The 27,488-nt window shown below is 39.2% G+C and overlaps 1 protein-coding gene and 1 long non-coding RNA gene across 2 annotated transcripts in view; one reads left to right on the top strand and one right to left on the bottom strand.

Annotated features, from left to right (window-relative positions):
* The window catches only part of KIF5B (kinesin family member 5B), a 47,516-nt gene extending 30,765 nt beyond the window's left edge, over positions 1 to 16,751 (top strand). The window contains exons 16-26 of the mRNA XM_003814799.5: positions 2,721 to 2,909; positions 3,498 to 3,615; positions 4,467 to 4,528; positions 4,623 to 4,732; positions 5,796 to 5,897; positions 7,198 to 7,258; positions 7,373 to 7,444; positions 7,613 to 7,717; positions 8,410 to 8,626; positions 10,099 to 10,249; positions 14,243 to 16,751. Coding sequence (XP_003814847.1) covers positions 2,721 to 2,909; positions 3,498 to 3,615; positions 4,467 to 4,528; positions 4,623 to 4,732; positions 5,796 to 5,897; positions 7,198 to 7,258; positions 7,373 to 7,444; positions 7,613 to 7,717; positions 8,410 to 8,626; positions 10,099 to 10,229 — 1,167 coding nt within the window. The 3' untranslated portion in view covers positions 10,230 to 10,249; positions 14,243 to 16,751. The remainder of the gene's footprint in view (positions 1 to 2,720; positions 2,910 to 3,497; positions 3,616 to 4,466; positions 4,529 to 4,622; positions 4,733 to 5,795; positions 5,898 to 7,197; positions 7,259 to 7,372; positions 7,445 to 7,612; positions 7,718 to 8,409; positions 8,627 to 10,098; positions 10,250 to 14,242) is intronic.
* On the bottom strand, positions 1,673 to 4,457 carry LOC134731095 (uncharacterized). The gene is made up of 2 exons (XR_010113169.1): positions 3,941 to 4,457; positions 1,673 to 3,690 (listed from the first exon to the last, which is right to left on the bottom strand). It is a non-coding gene; the product is annotated as an uncharacterized LOC134731095 (long non-coding RNA).
* Positions 16,752 to 27,488: the final 10,737 nt, after the last annotated feature.

The following is a 27,488-nucleotide window of genomic DNA, read 5'->3' as shown; positions in this document are numbered from 1 at the left end:
AGGAGTGCATAATATTATAGGTCCAGTATTTAGAATAGTTCCCACACCACCCTAACAAATTCCCAGTGTTTTTGCTATTCACCTCTACTTCTTGAACTTCTGGCAACCACTGATGTTTTTACTATCTTTATAGTATTGCTGTTTCCAAAATGTTATATAGTTGGAATCATACAGTATGTATATGTAGCCCTTTCAGCTAGTTTCTTTCACCAGTATGCATTTAAGATTCTTCCATGGCTTTTCATGGCTTGATCATTTTTTTAAATCACTAAATTATATTCCATGATATGAATGTACCATGGTTTGTTTATCCATTCACCTATGTGGTTACTTTGAGGTTTTGGCAATTAATGAACAAAGCTGCTATAAACATTCATGTGTAGGCTGAGCATGGTGGCTCATGCCTGTAATCCCAGCACTTCGGGAGGCCGAGGCGGGCAGATCACTTGAGGCCAGGAGTTTGAGACCAGCCTGGCCAAAGTGGTGAAGTCCCATCTCTACAAAAAATAAAAAAACTAGCCAGGCATAGTGGTGCACGCCTATAGTCCCAGCTATTTGGGAGGCTAAGGCACGAGAATTGCTTGAGCCCAGGAAGTGGAGGTTGCAGTGAGCCAAAATGGTACCACTGCACTCCTTCCTAGGTGACAGAGTGAGACTCTGTCTCCAAAAAAAATAATAATAATTCATGTGTAAGTTATTCTTTGGACATAAATTTTCAGTTCAGTTGAGTAAAAATACCTAGAAGTGCTAGGTTGTACGTTATGACTATGTTAGCTTTGTTGTAAGGAACTCCCAAATGGTCTTCCAAAGTGGTGGAAACATTTTGCATTCCTATCAGCCATGAATGAGAGTCTGCTGTTCCACATCATTGCCAGTGTTTGCTCTTGTCAGTTTCTTGGGATTTTACTAATGTATGGTGTTATTTTATTGTCATTTTAATTTGCAGTTGTGTTTTTTCTTATTGTTGAGGTTTTCTTTTTTTTTGAGACGGAGTCTCACTCTGTCACCCAGGCTGGAGTGCAGTGGCGTGATTTTGGCCCACCATAACCTCCGCCTCCTGGGTTCAAGTGATTCTTCTGCCTCAGCCTGCCAAATAGCTGGGACCACAGGCGCGTACCACCACGCCTGGTTAATTTTTATATTTTTAGTAGAGATGGGATTTCACCATATTGTCCAGGCTGGTTTCAAACTCCTGACTACAGGTGGTCCGCCTGCCTCAGCCTCCCAAAGTGCTGGGACTACAGGCATGAGCCACTGGGCCTGGCCCTGTTGTTGAGTTTTGTTTTGTTTTATTTTGAGACGGAGTCTCGCTCTGTCGCCTAGGTTGGAGTGCAGTGGCATGATCTCGGCTCACTGCAACCTCCTCTTCCTGGGTTCAAGCAATTCTTCTGCCTCAGCCTCCCGAGTAGCTGGGACTACAGGCTCCCACTACCACACCTGGCTAATTTTTTGTATTTTTAGTAGCGACGGGGTTTCACCATATTGGCCAGGCTGGTCTTGAACTCCTGACCTCAGGTGATCCGCCCGCGTCAGCCTCCCAAATTGCTGGGATTACAGGCGTGAGCCACCGTACCTGGCCTCCTATTGTTGAGTTTTAAGAGTTCTTCATATGTTTTGGATATAAGTCTTTTATCAGATAGTGTTTTGCATTATTTCTCAGTCTGTGTCTTGGTTTTTTTTGTTTTTTTTTTTTTTTTTTTTACTCTCAACGTCATTTTTTTGAGACTAAAAATTTTTAATTTTAATGAGGTCCAACTTACCAAGTTTTTCATTAATAGATTGTGTTTTTGGTATTGTATTTAAAAACTTGTCACCAAACCCAATATCACCTAGATTTTCTCCTATGTTAAAAGTTTTTTTTTCAGTTTTGCATTTACATTTAGATCTATGATCCATATTTGGAGTTAATTTTTCTGAAAGGGGTAAGGTCTGTACCAGGATTCATTGTTTCACATCTGGATGTCCAGTTGAAGAGACTGTCCTCTCTCCATCAAATTGCCTTTGCACCTTTGTCAGAGATCAGTTGACTGTATTTTGTGGTTTTATTCCTGGGCTCTTTATTCTGTTCTGTTAACCTGTTTATCTGTTCTTTGCCAGCACTGTACTGTTCTGATTATTATAGCTTTACAGTAAGTTGCATAGTGTCAAGTCCTGTGACTTTGTTTGTCCTTAGTGTTGTGCTAGCCATTCAGGGTCTTTTGACTTTACATGTAAACTTAATCATGTCGTCTGCACAGTTTTATTTCTTCCTGAAGGTGAAGGAATATACAGTGACCACAGTTCCTTCTGGTTGAGCTTAAAGTTCATCCTTTCCCTGCCACCTAAACATCCTCTTGTTAAATTTTAAGCTGAACGTGCACATGATTAACAATGAATTTACTGAAGAGGTCCTGTAAAGAGGAAGTGAAAAAATTGAAAGAGGCAGAATTTATTAGTTTGGTTGTATTTTTGTGTTTTCTTTAGGTTTACATTTATTTATTTTTCTTGTTGGCATGTATTAACATTATTCTCAGTTTTTAAAAAAAGGAAGGCAAAAAGTAAGCTGTATTTATTTACCTTTCGTTGAAAACAGTAATAAAAGAAAAAAAATAAGATCCAGACTTTGTATGAATATTGAGTAATACTAAAATATATTTTATAAAAAGATTTTATAGCCTAATTGGGAAAACACACATTGAACATTTTTGGCTTTAATTTTTTATTTTACTTTTTCCTCACAGCAGCCTGAGGGAACTGGCATGATAGATGAAGAGTTCACTGTTGCAAGACTCTACATTAGCAAAATGAAGTCAGAAGTAAAAACCATGGTGAAACGTTGCAAGCAGTTAGAAAGCACACAAACTGAGAGCAACAAAAAAATGGAAGAAAATGAAAAGGAGTTAGCAGCATGTCAGCTTCGTATCTCTCAAGTATGTTATAGAACAAAGTTTATTCATTTTTTTGAAACAGCCACATAGAAATTTTATTTATTATACAAGTTTTCAGAAAAATGTGTCTCTAGGTGAAATTTAGTTGTTTTTTTCCTAGTCTAGCTGCAGTAAATTTGAATGATTTAACTGAGTTATATTTGCCTAACATAAATATGGGTTATGTATAGAAATTTACCAGAATGATGTGACTGGTGGTAACTTGTTAAAGACTCCAGAATTCCAGGGTGGGCAAAACTGCAGGGAACCAGTTTCCTGGCTTGGCAACTGAATGAATGGGGCCATTCACCACTATCAGAATTTCACAAGGAGGGAAGATGGTAACGTTAGATGGTGGTATCTGTAAAATTAGTATTTCATATTTGAGTCTTCAGTGCCTTAGTTTGCAAGTTATGATCACCAATGAGTTAATTGATTACATTCTTTAACATTTCAAAATTGGCTCCTGAATATTTTAGTTTTAAATATTCCCAAATTTATCATATATAGATAATGAAATGTTTACTGTCAAATATTCTTAAAGTGTATGCATATGTTTTCCACTTCATATCAGTATATTTTTTCCAAAAGCATGAAGCCAAAATCAAGTCATTGACTGAATACCTTCAAAATGTGGAACAAAAGAAAAGACAGCTGGAGGAATCTGTCGATGCCCTCAGTGAAGAATTAGTCCAGCTTCGAGCACAAGGTATAGCTTCCAACTGTTTATGAGTTACATCTGTGTTCTTATTTTAGTATAATTGTAGTAAACTTGATATTCACACTGAAAGAAATAGTAGGAATATGGCTGATTTGGAATGGTAAACAAATCATACATATTAATGTTGCTTTGAAACATTTTTTTGTTGTTGTTTTGAGACGGAGTCTTCACTCTGTTGCCCAGGCTGGAGTGCAGTGGCACTATCTTGACTCACTGCAACCTCCACCTCCTGGGTTCCAGTGATTCTCCTGCCGCAGCCTCCCTAGTAGCTGGGACCACAGGCACATGCCACCACGCCTGGCTAATTTTTTACCTTTTTTGTAGAGACAGGGCTTCACCGTGTTACGCAGGATGGTCTTGATCTCCTGACCTTGTGATCTGCCTGCCTTGGCCTCCCAAAGTGCTGGGATTACAGGCATGAGCCACTGTGCCTGTCAAAACATATATATATATATATTTTTAAGATTTTGTTTGAATATGGAAATAGCCAATCTGGGGATTTCCCACAGTTATGAAGTGGGGTGTATGTGTGTGTGTGTCTTAACATAGGGGACTTAGGAGTTATGTCATTTCTTTACCATTCCCTTAACTAATCTGTTCTGGATTAGGCCAAAAAAAAAACCAAACAAACCATAAAGGAATACATAATACCAACACAATGGATGTAACTTGTATACTAGTCTACATGTCATTGAACTTGGAGAGCAGGTGACATTTGGGTAATTTGAAGTTGAATATTGCTAAGGAAAATGCTTATTGTAAAATCCATTTGCTCCTTGGTTTATATGAGGAACCTTAAAGGCTTATTTCACTCTTCTATTTTTTCTCTATTCAAACAGAGAAAGTCCATGAAATGGAAAAGGAGCACTTAAATAAGGTTCAGACTGCAAATGAAGTTAAGGCAAGTTTGATGTCACATTTCTAACAGCTTTAATTAATCAGTATTAATTTTGATTAGTCTGACTTTAACATCCTTTTCCCCCTCAAAATTTTAGCAAGCTGTTGAACAGCAGATCCAGAGCCATAGAGAAACTCATCAAAAACAGATCAGTAGTTTGAGAGATGAAGTAGAAGCAAAAGAAAAACTTATTACTGATCTTCAAGAGTAAGTATTATACTTCTCTAGTTAGGAGGAAAGAATCGGTTACTGATGGACATGGTATATATTCTTACTAGAAACCTGCAGTTTTCATCAAAATTACATTTTTATCTTGGAAAATAAGGAATTTTCTCATTTATGAGTAAAACTTCTAAATTCCAGGTGAAATTTTTGAGGCTTTTCTTAGGTCTTTTGATCTAAATTATTCAGTAAAAGAAAAAAATCCCCAACCTAAGTCCATTATTGCATACCACAGTCTTCTCCAAATCCTTTATTTAGTTTCCTTTTTTAAAAAAATTCTTGGCTGGGTGCAGTGGCTGATGGCCTGTGACCCCAGTGCTTTGGGAGGCTGGGGTGGGAGGATCACCAGAGGTCAGGAGTTCAAGACCAGCTGGGCAACATAGTGAGACTCCATCTCTACAAAAAATAATTTTTTAAATTAGCTGAGCTTGGTGGCACATGCCTGTAGTCCCAGTGACCCAGGAGGCTGTGGCACGAGGATTGCTTGAGTATTGGAGTCTGAGGCTGAAGTGAGCTATGATTGTACTACAGCCTGGGTGACAGAGCGAGACCCTGACTCAAAATTCTTAACTGGGAAAAACTTTTCTGGAAATTCTATGGATTTTCAAAGGTTTTTTTTTTTTTTTAAGTTGTCATCTTAGTTTATCTAGAAGCAATTTCCCTGCCTCCATAACCATGTGCACATACATAGAGTTTATGGAAGTCAGAGTCCGCAACAATTTGAGTAGGAACCAAGAAGAGAATAACATAACAAAATAATGATGAGGTTTGGGGCGTAGGTCTTACTATGAATACCTGATGGAAGTAGGCATAAGGATTCAGGAAGATGAAAGACAGAGGAGAACAGAATCATGATTTCAAACCAAAATACGAAAAATTTTGTATGTCCACAAGTAGCCAGGTCCCTTTCCTCTTTTCCTCCATAGGGTATAGGATAACAGAAAAGTCCTTGATGAGATTATAGAATTTAAAAGTTTGGAAATTTTAATGATGACATTGAGAAAACTGTGATATTGATACTGTGTTAATTATTTTTTTCTTTCGTCAGCCAAAACCAGAAAATGATGTTAGAGCAGGAACGTCTAAGAGTAGAACATGAGAAGTTGAAAGCCACAGATCAGGAAAAGAGCAGAAAACTACATGAACTTACGTGAGTAATTGTTTTTAATTAAAGTTTAAAAATAAAAGCTAAATTAGAGGATTATAGGCACTACCTTTGGATATAGCCAGTGGATACATATTTTACTTTGTATGGGCTAAAGGATTTTTTCTTAAATCCACTGAGTTGGTTTGATTTATATCTAAATACTTGGAATATATACTTGTATTTTAGTGAAAGCAAGGTCTTATATTTCATTGTGGTTAACATTAAGGTTTCTCTTTATCAATCTGCTTGCTGTTTCTTTATCTCCATATTACTTCAGGATCCAGCATAAAAATGAACCTAAAACAATATATTAAGTAACTTCGAAGATTTTAAGATCTAACACAAAAACTGAGTTTTTGTTAAATTTTCTCTTGCATAAAAGAGCATTGTGGTGTTTAGCCTTGCCATTTTGAACAGAGGTTTTCATGGTTTACCTTTTCTCATTTTCTCAAAACTCAGTTTTCTAGAATCTTAGCAGGTAGAAAATGCATGATTATAATTTTTCACGTACCTTGAGTTTGTGAGACAATTTGCAAATCAACTGATATTGTTAGGATAGTTAGAACATCAGGACCAGTTCAGAGTGGATTTTATGAAGATTCTGCTAACTTGCAGCTGTAATTTTGTTTAGAATACTTGTAATGTAAAATATTTTAGTCTTTGACAGTTTATAATCTATAATTAATCAGTATCATTTTGGATAAATAGCAGTATAATACATGTGGCATATTTTAAAATATAAATTATAGAACTATTCCTTATTCTTTGAATTCTGCCACATTTTATTTCATCTCTTCCATTGCTATATATGGAATGTATAACAATAGACTGTTGTTTTAGAAGGCATATGAAAATTTTTTGAAATTGCAAAGCTGCAGTGGCTCACACCCATAATCTCAGCACTTTGGGAGGCCAGGGCAGGAGAATCAGTTGAGCCCAGTGTTTGAGAATCAGCCTAGGCAATATAGTGAGACCCCGTCTCTACAAAAATTTTTTTAGACAGGGCTGATTGTACATGCCTGTAGTCCCAGCTATTTGGGAGACGAGGTGAGGAGGATCACTTGAGCCCAGGAGGTTGAGGTTGCAGTGAGCAGTGTTTGGGACAGAAACTCTGTGTCAAAAAAAAAAAAAAATTTTTTTTTTTGAAAGACAGCACAGGTAAATTGTTTAAAATAGGCATCTTGTATTTATTTAAATTTAAGAATTTATCCTTTCAGATACAAAATATTTTATTCAACTCTCATGCTAAGTACAATTTTACAGAATAAAATTTGAAAATATATGTTTGTTCTTCTACTGTTAGGGTTATGCAAGATAGACGAGAACAAGCAAGACAAGACTTGAAGGGTTTGGAAGAGACAGTGGTAAGAAAAACATGAAAATAAACAGGATTGGGAAATATTTTGTGGGTTTTTTCTACCATGATTATTCTAAATTTAAAGTCTGAGCTCCAGAAATATCGCTGTTCTTAATCCAAGGCAAAAGAACTTCAGACTTTACACAACCTGCGCAAACTCTTTGTTCAGGACCTGGCTACAAGAGTTAAAAAGGTAATGTAACTATGCCGAGGTAGGCGTTTGCATAAATGGTGCTTACTTCTAGGTAATTATTTGTATTCAAAGTGAAATAACTTTACAGTCACGTCAATTTTTGTATAGTTAAGCTTAGTTTTTTTTAATTTTTTTAATTTTTTTGTAACACTTACCTTCTTTTCTCAGAGTGCTGAGATTGATTCTGATGACACCGGAGGCAGCGCTGCTCAGAAGCAAAAAATCTCCTTTCTTGAAAATAATCTTGAACAGCTCACTAAAGTGCACAAACAGGTACTAAAGAGTATATTTTCTGGTAGCTGCAAGATAGTAAAAATCAAAAATTGAGGATTGGCAAGTGAGTATTTCAATCTTTCAGAGTCCTCAGGAATTTTTATACCCTGAGCCATTTTATCAGAAATTATATAAAGAAACCACAAGTAACTTTTAGAGGAGTTAATATTTTTAACAACGTTATTATCAAAAGAGGCAGTGAAAACATGTATTCTCATTTTCCCTTTAGGATTTTAAGACTGTGCATTTTCATAATTTATTCGTGGTAATTTTGAAATCTCTACTACACAAGACTGCAGTTAAAGTACTGCAAAGTCTTTTGGGGAGAGTGGTCTTTTTATACCTAATACCCCAGTGTGTCAGACATAATGATGCAGTTTTCATTTAACCAGATTAGTTGTCTTACTGAAGAAACATAGCACTATCTTGTAATGTATTGTCTTTGCCTAGTAGAGGGAAAGAACAATTCTCCCCCTAAAAAATTAAAGGAAATTATACCTTCGTGAATAAACTAGATGTGTGTACGCTATGTATAGATGGATGTATTCCTTGCGTGTTTCTGCCTAAATTAGATAAATGGGAAACAATATAAAATGCAGTTTTACTTTTCTAAAGAGCAATTATGAAATGCTCATACTTTTTCAAGTCATCCTGTTAAATCTGGAATCCTTGTTTTCTTTGTGTACGTTTAGTTGGTACGTGATAATGCAGATCTCCGCTGTGAACTTCCTAAGTTGGAAAAGCGACTTCGAGCTACAGCTGAGAGAGTGAAAGCTTTGGAATCAGCACTGAAAGAAGCTAAAGAAAATGCATCTCGTGATCGCAAACGCTATCAGCAAGAAGTAGATCGCATAAAGGAAGCAGTCAGGTCAAAGAATATGGCCAGAAGAGGGCATTCTGCACAGATTGGTTAGTAGAACACATTAAAACCTTTAAACCTTGCTCAGTTTGAATGCTTTCATTTAGTGGAAAACGTAATCCGAATTTTATGTGTTGTCATGGTGCATCTGTCTCTATTTTCTAACTTAGCAGAGTGGCACTGTTGGGAAAGAGGAATAATCACATTAGCAGAACAAGAAGATAAATGAGAACTAGAGAAGCAAGCAAGAATGGTCATGGAATGGAGAAACTATATAGAGCAATATTATTAAAGCCAAGAGAATTGCAAGAAAATAAGCCATCAGCAATGATTTAACGTTTAAGAATAATCATTGGTGGCTGGGCGCAGCGGCTCACGCCTGTAATCCCAACACTTTGGGAGGTCGAGGCGGGTGGATCACCTGAGGTCAGAAGTTCGAGACCAGCCTAACATGGTGAAACCCTGTCTCTACTAAATTAAAAAAATTAGCCAGGCATGGTGGTGAACGCCTGTAACCCAGCAACTTGGGAGGCTGAGGCAGGAGAATCGCTGGAACCTGGGAAGTGGAGATTGCAATGAGCCAAGATTGCACCATTGCACTCCGGCCTGGGTGACGAGCGAGACTCCATCTCAAAAAACAAACAAACAAACAAACAAACAAACAAAAATTGGTGCAGGAAGTGTTTTTTTGTTTTTTATTTATTTATTTATTTTTTGCTTGTTTTTTGAGATGGAGTTTCACTCTTGTTGTACAGGCTGGAGTGCAATGGCGTGATCTCGGCTCACTGCAACCTCTGCCTCCTGGGTTCAAGCGATTCTCCTGCCTCAGCCTCCCTAGTAGCTGGGATTGAAGGTGCAAGCCACCATGCCCAGCTAATTTTGTATTTTTAGTAGAGACAGGGTTTCTCCTTGTTGGTCAGGCTGGTATCGAACTCCTGACCTCAGATGATCCACCTGCCTCGGCCTCCCAAAGTGCTGGGATTACAGGCATGAGCCACTGCGCCCAGCCATTTTGTTTGTTTGTTTGCTTGTTTTCTATGACACAGGGTCTTGCTTGTCACCCATGCTAGACTGCAGTGGTGCAATTATGGCTCACTGCAGCTCCAGCCTCCCAGGGTCATGCAATCCTCCCACCTCAGCCTTCCAAGTAGCTGGGACTACAGGTGCACACCACCACACCCAGCTAATTTTTTTATATTCTGTAGAGACAGGGTTTTGCCTTATTGCCTAGTCTGGTCTTGAATTCCTGGACCCAAATGATCCACCCACCTCAGGCTCTCAAAGTGCTGGGATTACACATGTATGAGCCACTACACCTGGCCAGGAAGATTTTTAAAGGCTAAGAATTGTATAGGTCCTAGAGAAAAGGATGTTACAGAAAAGAAAAAGTGACGGAGAAACAAAAAGGCAAAGAAAAACAAAACATTTGGGAATTTGTTGTGAATAAGAGAAGAAACCTTAACAGTCATTGCAGTCACATGTTAAACTTTATTCTAAAGTCTGTCTTTATTTTTCATATTAGCTAAACCTATTCGTCCCGGGCAACATCCAGCAGCTTCTCCAACTCACCCAAGTGCAATTCGTGGAGGAGGTGCATTTGTTCAGAACAGCCAGCCAGTGGCAGTGCGAGGTGGAGGAGGCAAACAAGTGTAATCGTTTATACATACCCACAGGTTTGTTATTTATATCTGGCTTTTCATATCTGTTTGTGGAAAATTGGTTGTTAAATAGGTTTTTTGATTTTAAAAAATTCTCACATTAGTGTTATGATTTTTTTAACTTAAGCATTATAAAAGTAATTTAGTTTGATCTTTTTGTGTAGTTTAGATCATACTATATATTCAAATTTGTGGTCTTAATTGTTTTGAAATCTGGCATTGGACCATTTGTAATAGCTTTTGATACTGTGTCTAATGGATGTACCATGGTTTATAAACATTCCTTTCCTTTTGGCTAGACATGTAATTATATTAATTTTTTCCATAATTGAAATTTTCAAAAACCAAAATTTTCATATATGAAATTTGAAACATCTTTTTTTTTTTTTTTCTTTTTCTTTTTGAGATGGAATCTCACTCTTGTCACCCAGCCTGGAGTGCAATGGCGTGATCTCAGCTCACTGCAACCTCTGGCTCCTGGGTTCAAGTGATACCCCTGCCTCAGCCTCCCAAACTGGGATTACAGGCGCCTGCCACCATGCCTGGCTAATTTTTGTGTTTTTAGTAGAGACGAGGGGTTTCACCATGTTGGTCAGGCTGGTCTCAAACTCCTGACTTCAGGCGATCTGCCCGCCTCGGCCTCCCAAAGTGCTGGAATTAGAGGCGTGAGCCACCGTGCCCGACCTGAAACATCTTCTTGTATTCCCTAACCTGTTAGAGATTATTTCCAGAAGGTTCCCAGAAATGCAATTACAAGGAAATATGAACATTTTTAAGGCTCTTGCTACATATTAACACATTGGTTTCTAGAAAGACTGCACCAAATTGCATATGAGCCCAGCTTACTAACAGATTTCTGAGTTTTATTTATAATTATATAAGTAATATCTGTTCTTTGTAGGGCATAAAACAGTCACAAATTAGAAAAAATCTAGAGATACTACACAATATACTATCTCTCTCTTTCTGGAGCTTTTTGTATTAGTTTTTAAATTTAAAAGTTTAAACTGTTGATAACTATTGTAATAGACTCCACTTATTCTACTACATATGCTGCTTCGGAGCCTGCTTTTTTTTCCGGCCCCCTGCCCCCACAAACCCCACACCCCCCTGCCCCACTCCAAGACAGAGCCTCGTTCTTGTTGCCCAGGCTGACATGCAATGGGGTGATCTTGGCTCACCGCAACCTCTGCTTCCCGGGTTGAAGCGATTCTCCTGCCTCAGCCTCCCAAGTAGCTGGGATTACAGGCATGCACCACCACACCTGGCTAATTTTGTATTTTGTAGCCTGCTTTTTAAACTTAGCAATATATTCGGAACACTTTCTTCTACAACGTGATTGGTTAGTGGTTGCCTAATAATTGGTCATATAGCAGCAACTCTGATTGTAACTAACTCTTCAGGAAGTCCCTGATGTGTGTATGTGCTTTGGAAATAAAAAATACTAGATAATTATGAAATGATCAGCAGTTTCTGACAAATACTAAAGCTAGTTTATTTTAATGTTGCTTGTTTATACTTTGACATTTTGCATAATACTGGCTCTAAATTGAGTAGAGAATTAAGAAATATTCTGAAGGATTCACATTTCTAGCAATTTTAAACATTTTGTTCACACAATGTAGGATTTAAAACAGTGGTAGAGTGAAAAGAACATGGACTATGGAGTTCCATCCAAGTTGGAATCCTGACTACTTTTATGAACTTGAGCAGATAAAGTTTTTAATAGTTTTTTTCTCATTCTGACTTGTTTTACAGTACTTCATAAAAATTATGGATTTATTGCTTAACTATTTAATGAATCTCTAAAACAACATTTTTCTACATAGCCACAATATTATCACACCCAGTAAGATTATATTTTTAATATTATTTAATACCATTCCATATTCAGATTTTTCCAATTTCTTTTTCACTATCCTGTACAGCTGGTTTGTCTAAACCAGAGTACAATTCAGGACTGCTGTTTGCGTTTAGTTTTATCCCTTAAATCTCTTCTGATCTTGAATGAGCACCCTCTTTAGTGATATTGACTTACTGAGTAGGCCCAGTTATCTTGAGGGTATAACACCTGTGTCTGATTGTTTTTATGTGTAGTCACCTTGTTCTCCCTCTATTTCTATGCAAAAGCATTGATTAGACTCAGCATAAACATTTTTGACAAAGTTATGTCATAGATAATGTGTACTTAATATCAGTAGACATACAATAGCTGGTTTTCATGATAATTAGAGATAACTCCTGTGTTTTTCCCCTTTGGACTAATAACAGTTTTATTAGTAAAATGGAAGTCATTCTTAAGAATTACATGAGTTGGCCGGGAGCAGTGGCTCACACCTGTAATCCCAGCACTTGGGAGGCTGAGGTGGGTGGGTCACCTCAGGTCAGGAGTTCGAGACCAGCCTGACCAACACAGAGAAACCCTGCCTCTACTAAAAATACAAAATTAGCAGGGCGTGGTGGCACATGCCTGTAATCCCAGCTACTCGGGAGGCTGGGGCAGGAGAATCGCTTGAACCCAGGAGGAGGAGTTTGCAGTGATCCGAGATCGTGGCATTGCATTCCAGCCTGGGCAACAAGAGCAAAACTCCGTCTCAAAAAAAAAAAAAAAAAAAAAAAAATTACATGAGTTAAGATGTTACCCAGCACACAGTATTCAGTAGATGCAAGCCTTTTCCTACCTTTCTGGAAGTGGGAGCTGGGCAAGGGGATTTTCAAAGCATAGATAGAAAGTTTATCCTTTTTGGATATTGTTCTCACATTAAAATTCATATGTCAACTTTAAACTTACCTCATTGTAGAGAGAGGACAGACCATACTTTTGTTAACTATTGCTGATCGCAGTATAGTGACACCAGGTTAGCACATAAGGGAGGGAGCTAACCCAGCCAAACTAGGTTTTCAAGACTTGAAAGTTATGATGTAAAAATACAATTATTTACAGGTTTGTTTTGATGCTGGTCCAAAGATAGTGGTTCTTAGTTTTCAAACTCTTATAATCTATCTTAAACCATGATTGGGGAGTATATGATTCACTTAAGTGATAAATTGTTTAAATGTTAAATAATTTGCACTGGAGTGCAGTGGCAGGATCTCGGCTCACTGCAACCTCTGCTTCCCGGGTTCAAGCAGTTCTCCCTGCCTCACCCTCCCGAGTAGCTGGGATTACAGGCGCCCACTACCACGCCCGCCTAAGGTTTTTGTATTTTTACTAGAGACGGGGTTTTGCCATGTTGGCCAGGCTGGTATTGAACTCCTGACCTCAGGTGATCTGCCTCCCTCAGCCTCCCAAAGTGCTCAGATTACAGGTGTGAGCCACTGTGCCCGGCGAGAAATTTTTTTAATGTTAAGAAAAACATTTCAAGTCACTGTGTTTATTTTTGGAAAGGATGACATTTATAATACTGATACTTTTAGTTCCCAGTTTTACATGACTAGTCTTCTGCCTTGCATAGTACTTTAAATAGGTTGGTTTTCTAAATGCATAGGTAAGTAGGCAGTTTAATACTGCTAGAATTATTTATTTCACTGTTACTTTTCCTACTGTATACACCTCTTGTTTATCCCTATTCCTCTCCCCCCCTTTTTTTTTAAAGCTTCTACGTATATAACTAGTAGTTGCTGGTTAGTGTTCCTTGGTTTAAGAAGGTCACTGACCACTGTCTGCTGGTTAAAAGATTAGCCGTCTTTTTCTTTTTTAAACAAATACAATTCATAAATCAGCTTACCCATAGCTTTATTTGGGAGAATAAAAACAAAGGGAGGGCTGACCTCCCTTTAAACATTACTGCTTCTAAACAGTTCTACTTAGGTGGTATATAAAAGGAAACCAAATCATTTAATATTGCCATCCTTCTAATTTTGGGGAAAGTAGCCACAGATGTTGGCTAAAATGTTTATAATAAACTGTTGGCATATTTTATTTTCTTGTTTTATTCTTCATGATTATCTCAAACACCAATTTTGTAAAACTAAACATATTTACTCTATGCTTTCTCCCATTTTTAGGTGTTAAAAAGTAATCGAAGTACGAAGAGGACATGGTATCAAGCAGTCATTCAATGACTATAACCTCTACTCCCTTGGGATTGTAGAATTATAACTTTTTAAAAAATGTATAAATTATACCTGGCCTGTACAGCTGTTTCCTACCTACTCTTCTTGTAAACTCTGCTGCTTCCCAACACAACTAGAGTGCAATTTTGGCATCTTAGGAGGGAAAAAGGACAGTTTACAACTGTGGCCCTATTTATTACACAGTTTGTCTATCGTGTCTTAAATTTAGTCTTTACTGTGCCAAGCTAACTGTACCTTATAGGACTGTACTTTTTGTATTTTTTGTGTATGTTTATTTTTTAATCTCAGTTTAAATTACCTAGCTGCTACTGCTTCTTGTTTTTCTTTTCCTATTAAAACGTCTTCCTTTTTTTTTCTTAAGAGAAAATGGAACATTTAGGTTAAATGTCTTTAAATTTTACCACTTAACAACACTACATGCCCATAAAATATATCCAGTCAGTACTGTATTTTAAAATCCCTTGAAATGATGATATCAGGGTTAAAATTACTTGTATTGTTTCTGAAGTTTGCTCCTGAAAACTACTGTTTGAGCACTGAAACGTTACAAATGCCTAGTAGGCATTTGAGACTGAGTAAGGCTACTTGTTATCTCATGAAATGCCTGTTGCCGAGTTATTTTGAATAGAAATATTTTAAAGTATCAAAAGCAGATCTTAGTTTAAGGGAGTTTGGAAAAGGAATTATATTTCTCTTTTTCCTGATTCTGTACTCAACAAGTCTTGATGGAATGAAAATACTCTGCTTTATTCTGGTGAGCCTGCTAGCTAATATAAGTATTGGACAGGTAATAATTTGTCATCTTTAATATTAGTAAAATGAATTAAGATATTATAGGATTAAACATAATTTTATACGGTTAGTACTTTATTGGCCGACCTAAATTTATAGCGTGTGGAAATTGAGAAAAATGAAGAAACAGGACAGATATATGATGAATTAAAAATATATATAGGTCAATTTTGGTCTGAAATCCCTGAGGTGTTTTTAACCTGCTACACTAATTTGTACACTAATTTATTTCTTGTTTAGTCTAGAAATAGTAAATTGTTTGCAAGTCACTAATAAACATTAGATAAATTATTTTCTTGGCCATAGCCGATAATTTTGTAATCAGTACTAAGTGTATACGTATTTTTGCCACTTTTTCCTCAGATGATTAAAGTAAGTCAACAGCTTATTTTAGGAAACTGTAAAAGTAATAGGGAAAGAGATTTCACTATTTGCTTCATCAATGGTAGGGGGGCGGTGACTGCAACTGTGTTAGCAGAAATTCACAGAGAATGGGGATTTAAGGTTAGCAGAGAAACTTGGAAAGTTCTGTGTTAGGATCTTGCTGGCAGAATTAACTTTTTGCAAAAGTTTTATACACAGATATTTGTATTAAATTTGGAGCCATAGTCAGAAGACTCAGATCATAATTGGCTTATTTTTCTATTTCCTTAACTATTGTAATTTCCACTTTTGTAATAATTTTGATTTAAAATATAAATTTATTTATTTATTTTTTTAATAGTCAAAAATCTTTGCTGTTGTAGTCTGCAACCTCTAAAATGATTGTGTTGCTTTTAGGATTGATCAGAAGAAACACTCCAAAAATTGAGATGAAATGTTGGTGTAGCCAGTTATAAGTAATATAGTTAACAAGCAAAAAAAGTGCTGCCACCTTTTATGATGATTTTCTAAATGGAGAAACATTTGGCTGCATCCACATAGACCTTTATGTTTTGTTTTCAGTTGAAGACTTGCCTCCTTTGGCAACATTCGTAAATGAAGCAGAATTTTTTTTTCTCTTTTTTCCAAATATGTTAGTTTTGTTCTTGTAAGATGTATCATGGGTATTGGTGCTGTGTAATGAACAACGAATTTTAATTAGCATGTGGTTCAGAATATACAATGTTAGGTTTTTAAAAAGTATCTTGATGGTTCTTTTCTATTTATAATTTCAGACTTTCATAAAGTGTACCAAGAATTTCATAAATTTGTTTTCAGTGAACTGCTTTTTGCTATGGTAGGTCATTAAACACAGCACTTACTCTTAAAAATGAAAATTTCTGATCATCTAGGATATTGACACATTTCAATTTGCAGTGTCTTTTTGACTGGATATATTAACGTTCCTCTGAATGGCATTGATAGATGGTTCAGAAGAGAAACTCAGTGAAATAAAGAGAATATTTATTCATGGCGATTAATTAAATTATTTGCCTAACTTAAGAAAACTACTGTGCGTAACTCTCAGTTTGTGCTTAACTCCATTTGACATGAGGTGACAGAAGAGAGTCTGAGTCTACCTGTGGAATATGTTGGTTTATTTTCAGTGCTTGAAGATACATTCACAAATACTTGGTTTGGGAAGACACCTTTTAATTTTAAGTTAACTTGCATGCTGTAAATGCATTTTATGTTTAAATAAAGAGGAAAATTTTTTGAAATGTAATGAGTTTCTTAAAACTTAAGTGTTAGGTTGATTTTACATGACTGAGTTCAGGCCTTCTGTCTTGACAGAATAGTGACTGATATGTCATTATATTTATGTATATTTTGTTTCCTAATGTCTTGCAGCCTTTTGGACAGCAGATATTAAATGTATAGGCTAAAGAGCTAGAAATGAATGACCAGTCTCACATATAAAACTTTTTTTTTTTTTTTTTTTGAGATAGAGTCTTGCTCTGTCGCCCAGGCTGGAGTGCAGTGGTGTGATCTCGGCTCACTGCAACTCTTATCACCTGGATTCTAGTAATTCTCCTGCCTTAGCCTCCCAAGTAACTGGGATTACAGGCATATGCCACCATGCCCAACTAATTTTTGTATTTGTATTAGAGATGGGGTTTCACCATGTTGGCCAGGCTGGTCTCGAACTCCTGACCTCATGTGATCCTCCTGCCTCGGCCTCCAAAAGTACTGGGATTACAGGCGCGAGCCACTGCGCCCGACCGGTGTCACCTGTATTTTACTTTGTATAGTCCCCATTGTTCATCTGAGTCTGGTTGTTTTATTAACCAGGATAAGAACACTTGTTAACGTTTGTGTTTCAGATACTTCCTCAATGATCATTCAGGTCTAGCTGAAGAATAACTTTAAAAAGACTGTTCCTAAATTCAAGTGGGTATTTGTTTTTTCTTGTTTTGGGGGGCATTGGGCTTTATATGTTTTTATACTGTTGTGGAAAATTTTAATCAGATATGAAATCAGAATAATAATGAGTAATACCAGTTAGTCTCAACAATTATCAACTTAAAGCTAATCTTGTTTCATCTGTAATCTACTCATCTTCCCCCAACAACCCCCCGTCCCGCCCCGTGTTATTTTGAAGCAATCCTAGAAAAACATATGCTGCTTTTTTTTTTTTTTTTTTGAGACGGAGTCTCACTCTGTCGCCCAGGCTGGAGTGCAGTGGCATGATCTCAGCTCACTGCAAGCTCCGCCTTCTGGGTTCGCTGCCATTCTTCTGCCTCAGCCTCCCGAGTAGATGGGACTACAGGCACCCGCACCATGCCTGGCTAATTTTTTGTATTTTTTTTTTTAATAGTAGAGATGGGGTTTCACCGTGTTAGCCAGGATGGTCTCGATTTCCTGACCTCGAGATCCGCCTGCCTCGGCCCCCCCAAAGTGCTGGGATTACAGGTGTGAACCACCGGGCTAAGTATTTCAGTATGTATTTTTAAAAGATAAGGACTCCTTAAAACATACCCAACAAATACCATTATCACATCAAAAAATTTATAATTTCCTGATATTCAAATATTTAGTTTTTGTAAACAGTTTGAGTCAAGATCCAATGGAAGTTCATATATTAATGAAGAGTCCGACTCATATTTTTTCATTGCAATGTATGAAGAAAATAACTTTTTTGCCCTGTAGTTTCCCAGATACTGCAGTTGCATCCCTTTCATATCATTTAACGAATTTCTGTGGCCTTTATGTTTCCTATAAATTTGTTTCAGATCCACAGACGTAATCAGATTCAGATAGTTGTTTTGTTGGATGGGGACAGTATTTATAGGTGGTGGTATTCCATCAGGTGGCACATAATGTGTACTTGTCTCTTCTTGAGCTATTAGTCACTATTGATGATCAGTGCCTAGATCCATCTAAATAGGGGATACAGACACAGCATTTTTTTCATTTGTTTGCTGCAGTAGAGAAACTTGGTCTCTTACTTGGTTATCTAGTGGGTGTGTTTGTATAGTTATCTAGTGGGTGTGTGTGTATAGTTTGTGTAGGAAAGACAAGGTAAATGCTTCTTTCCGTTTATTTGTAAGTAAGTTTCAAAATGAGCTGCTTCACTACTGTCTTCCAGTAGTGACTAGTTTCGTATTTTTTCCTTTTTGTTTTTTTATTATTTTATTATCTTTTAGGTGTGCTCTATAAGCCTTTGTATTAATTTTTTTTCCTTTCCTGGAGAAATTTGAAAACAGTTTTTTTTCCAAATTAAAAAAAATCACAGCACATCTAAGGAATAGGATGCAAAAGGGAATATAGGAGTGATAGAAACTAGTGAGAAAATTTATACACTCATGCAGGCAAACTAGGATAGGGGATGGATAATTAATACAGTATCATAACTGATGGCCAGAGAACCTGACTTTTTTTTTTTTTTTTTTGAATTGAGACAGGGTCTCTCTTTTTTCTTTTCTTTTCTTTTTTTTTTTTTGAGACAGGGTCTCGCTGTCACCCAGGCTGAAGTGCAGTGGTGCAGTGGTGCGATCTCAGTGCACTGCAACCTCTGTCTTCCCAGCCCAGGTGATTCTCCTACCTCAGCTTCCCGAGTAGCTGGGATCACAGGCATGCGCTATGTCTGGCTAATTTTTTTTTTTTTTTTTGTATTTTTGGTAGAAATGGGGTTTTGCCATGTTGTCCAAGCTAGTTTTGAACTCCTGAGCTCAGGTGATTCACTCATCTTGACCTCCCAAAATGCTGCGATTATAGGCGTGAGCCACTGTGCCCAGCCTCCAATGCTTTTTTTTTTTTTTTTTTTTTGAGATGTAGTTTCCCTCTTGTTGCCCAGGCTGGAGTGCAATGGCGCAATCTTGGCTCACCGCAACCTCTGCCTCCTGGGTTCAAGCGATTCTCCCCTCAGCCTCCCGAGTAGCTGGTATTTTAGGCATGCACCACCACGCGCAGCTGATTTTGTATTTTTTAGTAGAGACGGGGTTTCTCCATGTTGGTCAGGCAGGTTTTGAACTCCCGACTTGAGGTGATCCACCTGCCTCGGCCTCCTGAAGTGCTGGGATTACAGGCGTGAGCCACCGTGCCTGGCCTGATGCTTTTTAAATTTTTCTTGAGAGAGGGTCTGGCTCCGTTGCCCAGGCTGGAATACAGTGGTGTGATCTTGTCTCACTGCTACCTGTCTGTCCCCCAGGCTCAAGCTGTCCTCCTGCCTCAGGTTCCCTAGTAGCTGGTACTACAGGCATGTGCCACCATGCCTGGCTAATTTTTGTACAGATAGTTTCACCATGTTGCCCAGCCGGGTCTCAAAACTCCTGAGCTCAAGTGATCCACTCCCTTCGGCCTCTCAAAGTGCTGGCATTACAGGTGTGAGCCCCTGTGCCTGGTCAGCTTTTTTAAAAGATGGGGTCTTGCTCTGTCACCCAGCCTGGAGTGCAGTAGTGCAGTCAGTCTACTTGGGATCCCATGCTGGTGGATCATACAAAACTCTCAGTGGCTGCTTGAGGCTCTGTCGTCAAGAAAGGCAAACTCACATTTTTCTGTTAGAACAAATTGCAGGCCCTCCTGGGATAGGAGACTCAATGTATCAACTTACACCAAGTTGCTAGTTGGTTTCTTCAAGGGACAGTTGAACTCAATATTGCTGGTAGGACGTTAGGCAGCAGCCGTAATTGGATCAGCCTTTGTAAGTGGGAGCCGTTGCTACTGGGCGTGCATAGCTTTCATCTCCCACTGGCCACACCATTCCTGTGCTCACGATACCAGCACTGCAGCGATGGATGACAGACTGGCTGATGTCAACCATTGGTTAAATTCCTCTTCCCTAGTAGATACTGTCTGGTAGGCATTAACATGTCACACAAGATCCTCACATCCTTTGCTGATACCCCTGTCTATGTCTACGGGAAGGGCAGGCACAGCAGCTTGAGACTTCTGTTTGGCCTTTGTCACTATACAGGATAACCTGTATCCAACAGGCCAAAGATGTAATGTCGTGATCATGCCAGTTACCAAGTGTGTCAATTCTAGTTAGACATCAGAGACACGGAAATGACCAGCAGAGGGATCCACAGAGCATGTGCTGCTGTAATGTGAGCACTATATGTTACCTAAATAGAACCATACCTCCATGTGCGGCCCCTATGATGATGCTTTAGGTTTCTAGGTACAACGTCAGCTCAGACCCTGTATCCAACAGCCTTCAAAATATTTGGGTGTTCCCTTTTGTCCATTGTCCAGTAACCTGAATAAATGGCCATCGTTCTTTTGAGGGCAGGACTGGGGAATTGTAGTCGGTACTGGGTTGTTGCAAGGTCTTTCCTCCTGGGGACTGGACCTCATGACTGCAGAGGTAATCAGGTTAAAATGCAGTCATTTTCCAATATAACTTAATCCAATATAACTTAAAGGGAATGCATAGAGGGGAGATGATTAGCAGAGATGGCATCTACAGGCTAAGGAAAGGGGCCTTGAACAGCTCCTTCCCTCACAGACCTTAGAGGGAATCCATTCTGCCAACACCTTAATTTTGGACTTGTAGCCTCCAGAACCATAAGACAATACATTTCTGTTGTTTAACCCACCCAGTCTGTGGTACTTAACAGCAGCCCTAGCAAACTAACACAATAGCCTGCTCTGATAATTCAGCAGGACCCTCTAGGCATTTCTCCTTAGCATGGTCAGCATAAGCTTTGTACAGTTGAGCTTTGTCAGTACAAGAGAAAGGGGCTACTTTTCTCAGGTCTGGCATGCTTCCCCTGGCTGCTTATTACCATCCTGTTGTCAGGCATGGCTCAGCCCCAGCTGTGACCCGAGTATGCAGTCACTTAGCCAGCTTTCAGCTCTGGCCTTGGCCCTGTGACTACCTCGCTAGCTGGCAGGTGGCTCCCTCTGAGCCTGTCCTTCAGCCTCAGCTCACACATAGCCTGGAGAGGCACTCCCTGCTTGCGGCTGCAGTTTTCTGTCCTCTTGTACTCTGGAGGAGTGTGCCAGCCTCAGCCCATGTGTACCCCAATGGTGTGTTTCCTTCTTGCCCATCCTGGCCATGATTCCCTGCTTGCCAGTGGCAGCCTGAATGTACCTCAAAGGAAAGTTCCCTGGTGACTGACTCAGCTGTCACCCAGGGCAATCCAGCAAATGTCCCTGCCATACAGTGGGCTGCAGCCATACCTCCGCAAGATCTGAAACCCAAACTTGGGGAGGGACATCCCTATCTAAGAGTTTGATCCTTCCTTGGGTACTTTCCCTTAACCCTAGGGTATCCTGTAAAGTTTTATGTATCCATTTGTAAGGCAATCCCCTTGGACCTTGACTGATACAAAGGGTGATATGTAAGTTTATACTCAGAATCTTATTTATTTACTGAGACAGAGTTTTGCTCTTGTCGCCCAGGCTGGAGTGCAATGGCATGATCTCGGCTCACTGCAACTTACACCTCCCAGGTTCAAGCGATTCTCCTGCCTCAGCCTCCTAAGTAGCTGGGATTGCAGGCGCCTGCCATCACGCCCAGCTAATTTTTTTTTTTTTTTAGACGGAGTCTCGCTCTGTTGCCACGCTGGAGTGCTGTGGCACAATCTTGACTCACTGCAGAAAGTAGGAAAGAAAAGACCAGAACAAAAGGCCTCAGATCTGAATAATAAGCATGCCATAAAGAGAACAGAAGAAACAGCAGAGGAAATCACCAATGAAACTGAAAGCCATGGCTTTCCAGTGCCCAGCACAATATATAAAAACAGACCCGCACTAGGGTATGCCATTGTGAATTTCACTACAAGGAATACCTGAACTAGAAAAAATTTTAAAAGTTTCATACAAAGGACTGAGAATCTGAATGCCTCAAATAACATCAGATATGAGAAGAAAGTAGATCAATATCTTTAAAATTCCAAGGGAATGTTATCTCCAGCCTTAATTAGTGTAAGGGTAGGTGGAATAAAAAGGTTTCCAGGCACACCAGTTCCCAAAAATGTTACTTCTTTATTTTTATTTTTTAAGACAGGCTGCGGTGGTTCAGTGGTGTGATCTCAGCTCACTGCAACTTCTGCCTCCCAGGTGCAAGAATCACTTGATTCTCATGCCTCAGCCTCCCAAGTAGCTAGGACTACAGGCATGCACCACCTCCTGGATTCAAGCAATTCTCCTGCCTCAACCTCCTGAGTAGCGGGGACTACAGGCGCGTGCCTCCACGCCCGGCTAATTTTTTCATATTTTTAGTAGCGACGGGGTTTCGCCATGTTGGCCAGGCTAGTCTCGAACTCCTGGCCACAGGTGATCCACCTGCCTCGGCCTCCTAAAGTGCTGGGATTCCAGGTGTGAGCCACTGTGCCCAGCCTGTATTCAGAATATTTAATGCTTAGCCCTTTCCCCTACTTGGCTGTCTGAATGCTGGTAGCCAGGCTTATGCTTCCAGCCAGGAGATGAGAAGATTCTGTGCAAAATTTGGCAGCTGATATTGGGGGTCTCCAGGGAAGCAGCAGTTTCAGGAATGCCAGAGTCAACAAATCCTACTCCTATGAGCCGGTTGCTTCCAGTCAGCTTATTGTCCCCCTCTTCAATATGTGCAGACAGGCAAGGATCACCAGCCATTTGAGGAATGCCTCTAGGGTGAAAGGTAGAATCAAAACCCACAACCCAAAATGGAGCAAAGTGGGACTGTGAAGGGAGAAGAAAACATTTTTAAGGAACTGCCACTAATATCCTCAGGTTTTGAAATTGTAAGGTTTTTCTCCATCTAAGAAAAAAAGAATATTCAGAAAATAAGTCCTGAAAATAGAAATTAAAAACTCAATAGAAGGGTGAGAAGATGAAGTTGAGGAAATCTCCCACAAAGTAGTACAAAAAGAACAGCTGGGAAGTAGGAAAGAAAAGACCAGAACAAAAGGCCTCAGATCTGAATAATAAGCATGCCAATAAAGAGAACAGAAGAAACAGCAGAGGAAATCATTAGTGAAACTGAAAGCCATGGCTTTCCAATGCCCAGCACAATATATAAAAACAGACCCGCACTAGGGTATGCCATTGTGAATTTCACTACAAAGAATACCTGAACTAGAAAAAATTTTAAAAGTTTCATACAAAGGACTGAGAATCTGAATGCCTCAAATAACATCAGATATTAGAAGAAAGTAGATCAATATCTTTAAAATTCCAAGGGAATGTTATCTCCAGCCTCAATTAGTGTAAGGGTAGGTGGAATAAAAAGGTTTCCAGGCACACCAGTTCCCAAAAATGTTACTTCTTTATTTTTATTTTTTAAGACAGGTTGCGGTGGTGCAGTGGTGTGATCTCAGCTCACTGCAACTTCCACCTCCCAGGTGCAAGCAATTCTCATGCCTCAGCCTCCCAAGTAGCTAGGACTACAGGCATGCACCACTATGCCCGGCTAGATTTTTTATTTTTGGTAGAGATGGGGGTTTCACCATGTTGGCCAAGCTGGTCTCAAACTCCTGTCCTCAAGTGATCCACCCACCTCGGCCTCCCAAAGTGCTGGGATTACAGGCATGAGCCACCGTGCTGGCCAGCAAAAATGTCACTTCTTATGTACCTCTTATCGGGAAGCTGTTCCTCAACCACAATAAGGGACTAAACTAAGAAAGATGCAGGGCATACAAAAGAACAGAACCCCCAAGGTGACAGCATACACAGCAACCAGTCCAGAGAAGAGCCAGTCAGAGACGCTTCCAAGACAAAATGGAGAGTAATTGATATATTTGAACATTTTGAGAGGAGATTTATAAAACTGGAGAGTTTAGGGTGGAATAAATGATTGGTACAAAGAACACTAAGAAAAAAATTACTATTCATAAAAGAATCATATAAGCAAGAAAGGGAAAGTCATAGTCTAATTACATGGCTCAGTTGTGACTGGCATGTCGTTGTCATAATAATGTAAACAAGGATTATTAACGAAATTCATGATATGCCCTTATTGGGAAGAGGAGGAGTTGAGGGGTGTGTATGTTTGTTGATGGTAGTGAAAGAGTCCTCATCTCCCTTAGTGATGAGACAACTGATAATGCTTAAACATGAATAATTCTGAAGTACTAGAGATCTGGAGATGAGAACAGAGAAAGTGGTTGCTTCTGGGGAGTGCAAAGAATGTGAAGTGGGAAAAGCAACTGCTGGTTTTTCAAGGATGTTTTCTAGAGCTTGTTTGACTTTTTGGGCCTCAGATTGTATTTTGCCATCAAGCTCCCTGGGAAGTACAGTCAGCCCGCCATATCCATGAGTTCCACATCTGTGGATTCAACCAACCACAGATGAAAATATTCCAGGAGGGAAAGGCCGGGTGCGGTGGCTTATACCTGTAATCCCAGCACTTTGGGAGGCCAAGGCAGGAGAATCACTTGAGTCTGGGAGGTCAAGGCTGCAGTGAGCTATGATCGTGCCACTGCAGTCCAGCCTGGGTGACAGAACAAGACCCTGTCTTACACATAACATAAAATTTACCATCGTGACCACTTTTTTTTTTTTTTCAGAGTCTCTGTTGCCCAAGCTGGAGTGCAGCAGCACAATCTCTGCTCACTGCAACCTCTGCCTCCTGGGCTCAAGCGATTCTCCCGCCTCAGCCTCCTGAGTAGCTGGGATTACAGGCGCAGGCCACCACGCCTGGCTAATTTTTTATTTTAGTAGAGACAGAGTTTCACCATATTGTCCAGGGTGGTTTTGAACTCCTGAGCTCAGGCAATCCGCCCGCCTCAGACTACCAAAGTGCTGGGATTACAGGTGTGAGCCACTGTGCCCGGCCTTGACCACTTTTAAGGCTACAGTTCAGCAGTGTTGGAAAAGAAGCAATTTTTTAAAAGGAAATGTACACGGAAATCAGTTCAGAACTGGAAGTGCTAATATCTTTTGCTGTATTTGTTTCATGCTCTGCACTGAAATATTTGTTTAATGTTCTTTAGTTCATATTAACTTGCCAGAATAATGTTAACATAAAAACTTTCAATTGTTTCCACTGTAGGTAAAATTAGAACCTATTACAACTAGTTAAAATATTCAATAAATTAACTCATTTTCCCCCCACTTCACAGTTAAGAGCCATTTGAAATGAAAAAGGAATGTTACTAAATCTAAGCAATCCCAAATAAATGCCCATTGTTTCTTGAGAGATAGACAAGACATCGCCAGTATGAGTGACAGAAGAACACCCACAACAACATCCTGGATATATTATTTGCTCTCTGAATAAAAGGCGCATAGCTTTTCTATACAATAACTGGAATTGTGCATGGTCCCCCTCCACATTGCTCTGAAAATGAACTTTTGTTTTATGCAGATGTAGGCGAATTAGAATGAACAAAGGCCCACATTTTAAGGCTGAGAACATTCAACTGAAAATGAAAAATGGATTTTTCTTCTATTAGACAGGAGAGCAAATGTAAATGTTTTGCAGTGGGCAGGCTAAGGCAGACCTGAGGTCCCAGAGTTGTCTCCTTTGAAAGTGGCTGGCTATTGGCAAGTACTAATAGTTCCTGAATGCTCCCATCAAGGGTCCTCATATGGCCCATCAGAAGGGATAAACAGAAAGAAGTCAAAACCACTTTCCTGTGTCCTCTGGCCCAGTATCTGCAAAAAGGACCAACTGCTTCTCACACTTATTATAGTAGCTGGTTCATTTCAAGGTCTGGACCACTTGCTAGAGGATTGGACCTACAGAGATCTATCTATGGGGCTGGGAAACTGTCCAAGACCCTTCAACAGAACTTTTACAGGAGAAAATCCTGGAGACCATTCTTAAGAGGGCTGATGACTAGTTATTAAGGAATGTTGAGGTCCAGATCCCTGAGCCTGGGCACAGAGGCAACCTTCAAATCCCCTTCCATCTCCCTTCCCTGCCCCTCCCCAACACCTGACAAGGCTAAGTTCACTCTAATACCTGACAATAGCTCCATGGAGAATTCACAGCCAGCAAACCTCTACTGTGTTGTCTTCAGCTGTAGTCATTGTTCACAGTCCAGAATGATCGATCACCCCTCTGCTCTGTCTGATTCATCCTTTCTCTCCACAATTAGCTTTCCTCACTTCCTACCTCATCATAGACTCTCATTCACCCCTTAAACGCTGATGTTCTCACCACTCTTTTGGCAACACATGCTTTCTGACATACACCCATGTGATTTTAATTTAACTCTCATCTATATGCTGATAAATATAAACCTAAAATCTGCTTCTCCAACCCCAATTTCCCTTATAAATTTCTAACTCATATATCCAACTGCATGCAGGCCATATCCAGGTGAAGCCTCCACAGGCATCTACAACTCAACATGTCCAAAAGTGAACCAACAAAGACACGTGTGGGTAAATAAAAGTCACAATCTCTTACCTAAAACCTTGGACAAATGTTTTATGAAATTGTAAATTTTCAGATTTTAGAAAAGGTAATACACAGTATATAACACCGCAGTTACTTATGTATTTCTATCAAACACAAGTTTTCATTCAGCAAAAGTTTTTTCTTCCAGCTCTTTATATGAAGTAGAATACACAAAGAATACAAACGGCCTAATGTCAATTGAGGTCATGTTATCAAGTGAGTTTGTACCACATTTACAAAAAAAATTTTTCAGAGCTTTTTAGATACTGGAATTGTGAAAAAGTGACTATTAAACTTTACTTGTCACATGTATGACATTAAAGGGCTAATATCCTTAATACACACAGGGCTCTTAGAAATAAAGAATAAAAAGATGAAAACCCCACAGGAAAATGGACCAAGGACATGAATAGACCATTTAAAGAAAATATGTTTTAAATGTTCAATCTTGTTGTAAAAAAAAAAAAAAAGGCAACTCGAAATAGGTATCTTCTGCTTATCAGATGAGCAGGGATAAAAAATAAGTTGGCAAAAGTATGGAGAAACAGGCACTCACACTGTTAGTAAATGTTTGTAAAAAGCTTAGAACAGTTGTCTAGTAAGCACATAGTAAGCTTTATATAAGTGCTTGTTAAATAACTTGGTGGAAGTTTGTAGTGGTACAAACTTTTGGGAGGACAACTTATC

The sequence above is a fragment of the Pan paniscus genome, chromosome 8 (assembly GCF_029289425.2).
Source record: "Pan paniscus chromosome 8, NHGRI_mPanPan1-v2.0_pri, whole genome shotgun sequence".
NCBI classification, from domain to species: Eukaryota; Metazoa; Chordata; class Mammalia; order Primates; family Hominidae; genus Pan; species Pan paniscus.
Note: the sequence above shows the minus strand (reverse complement) of the source record. Positions and strands in the feature narration are given on the sequence as shown.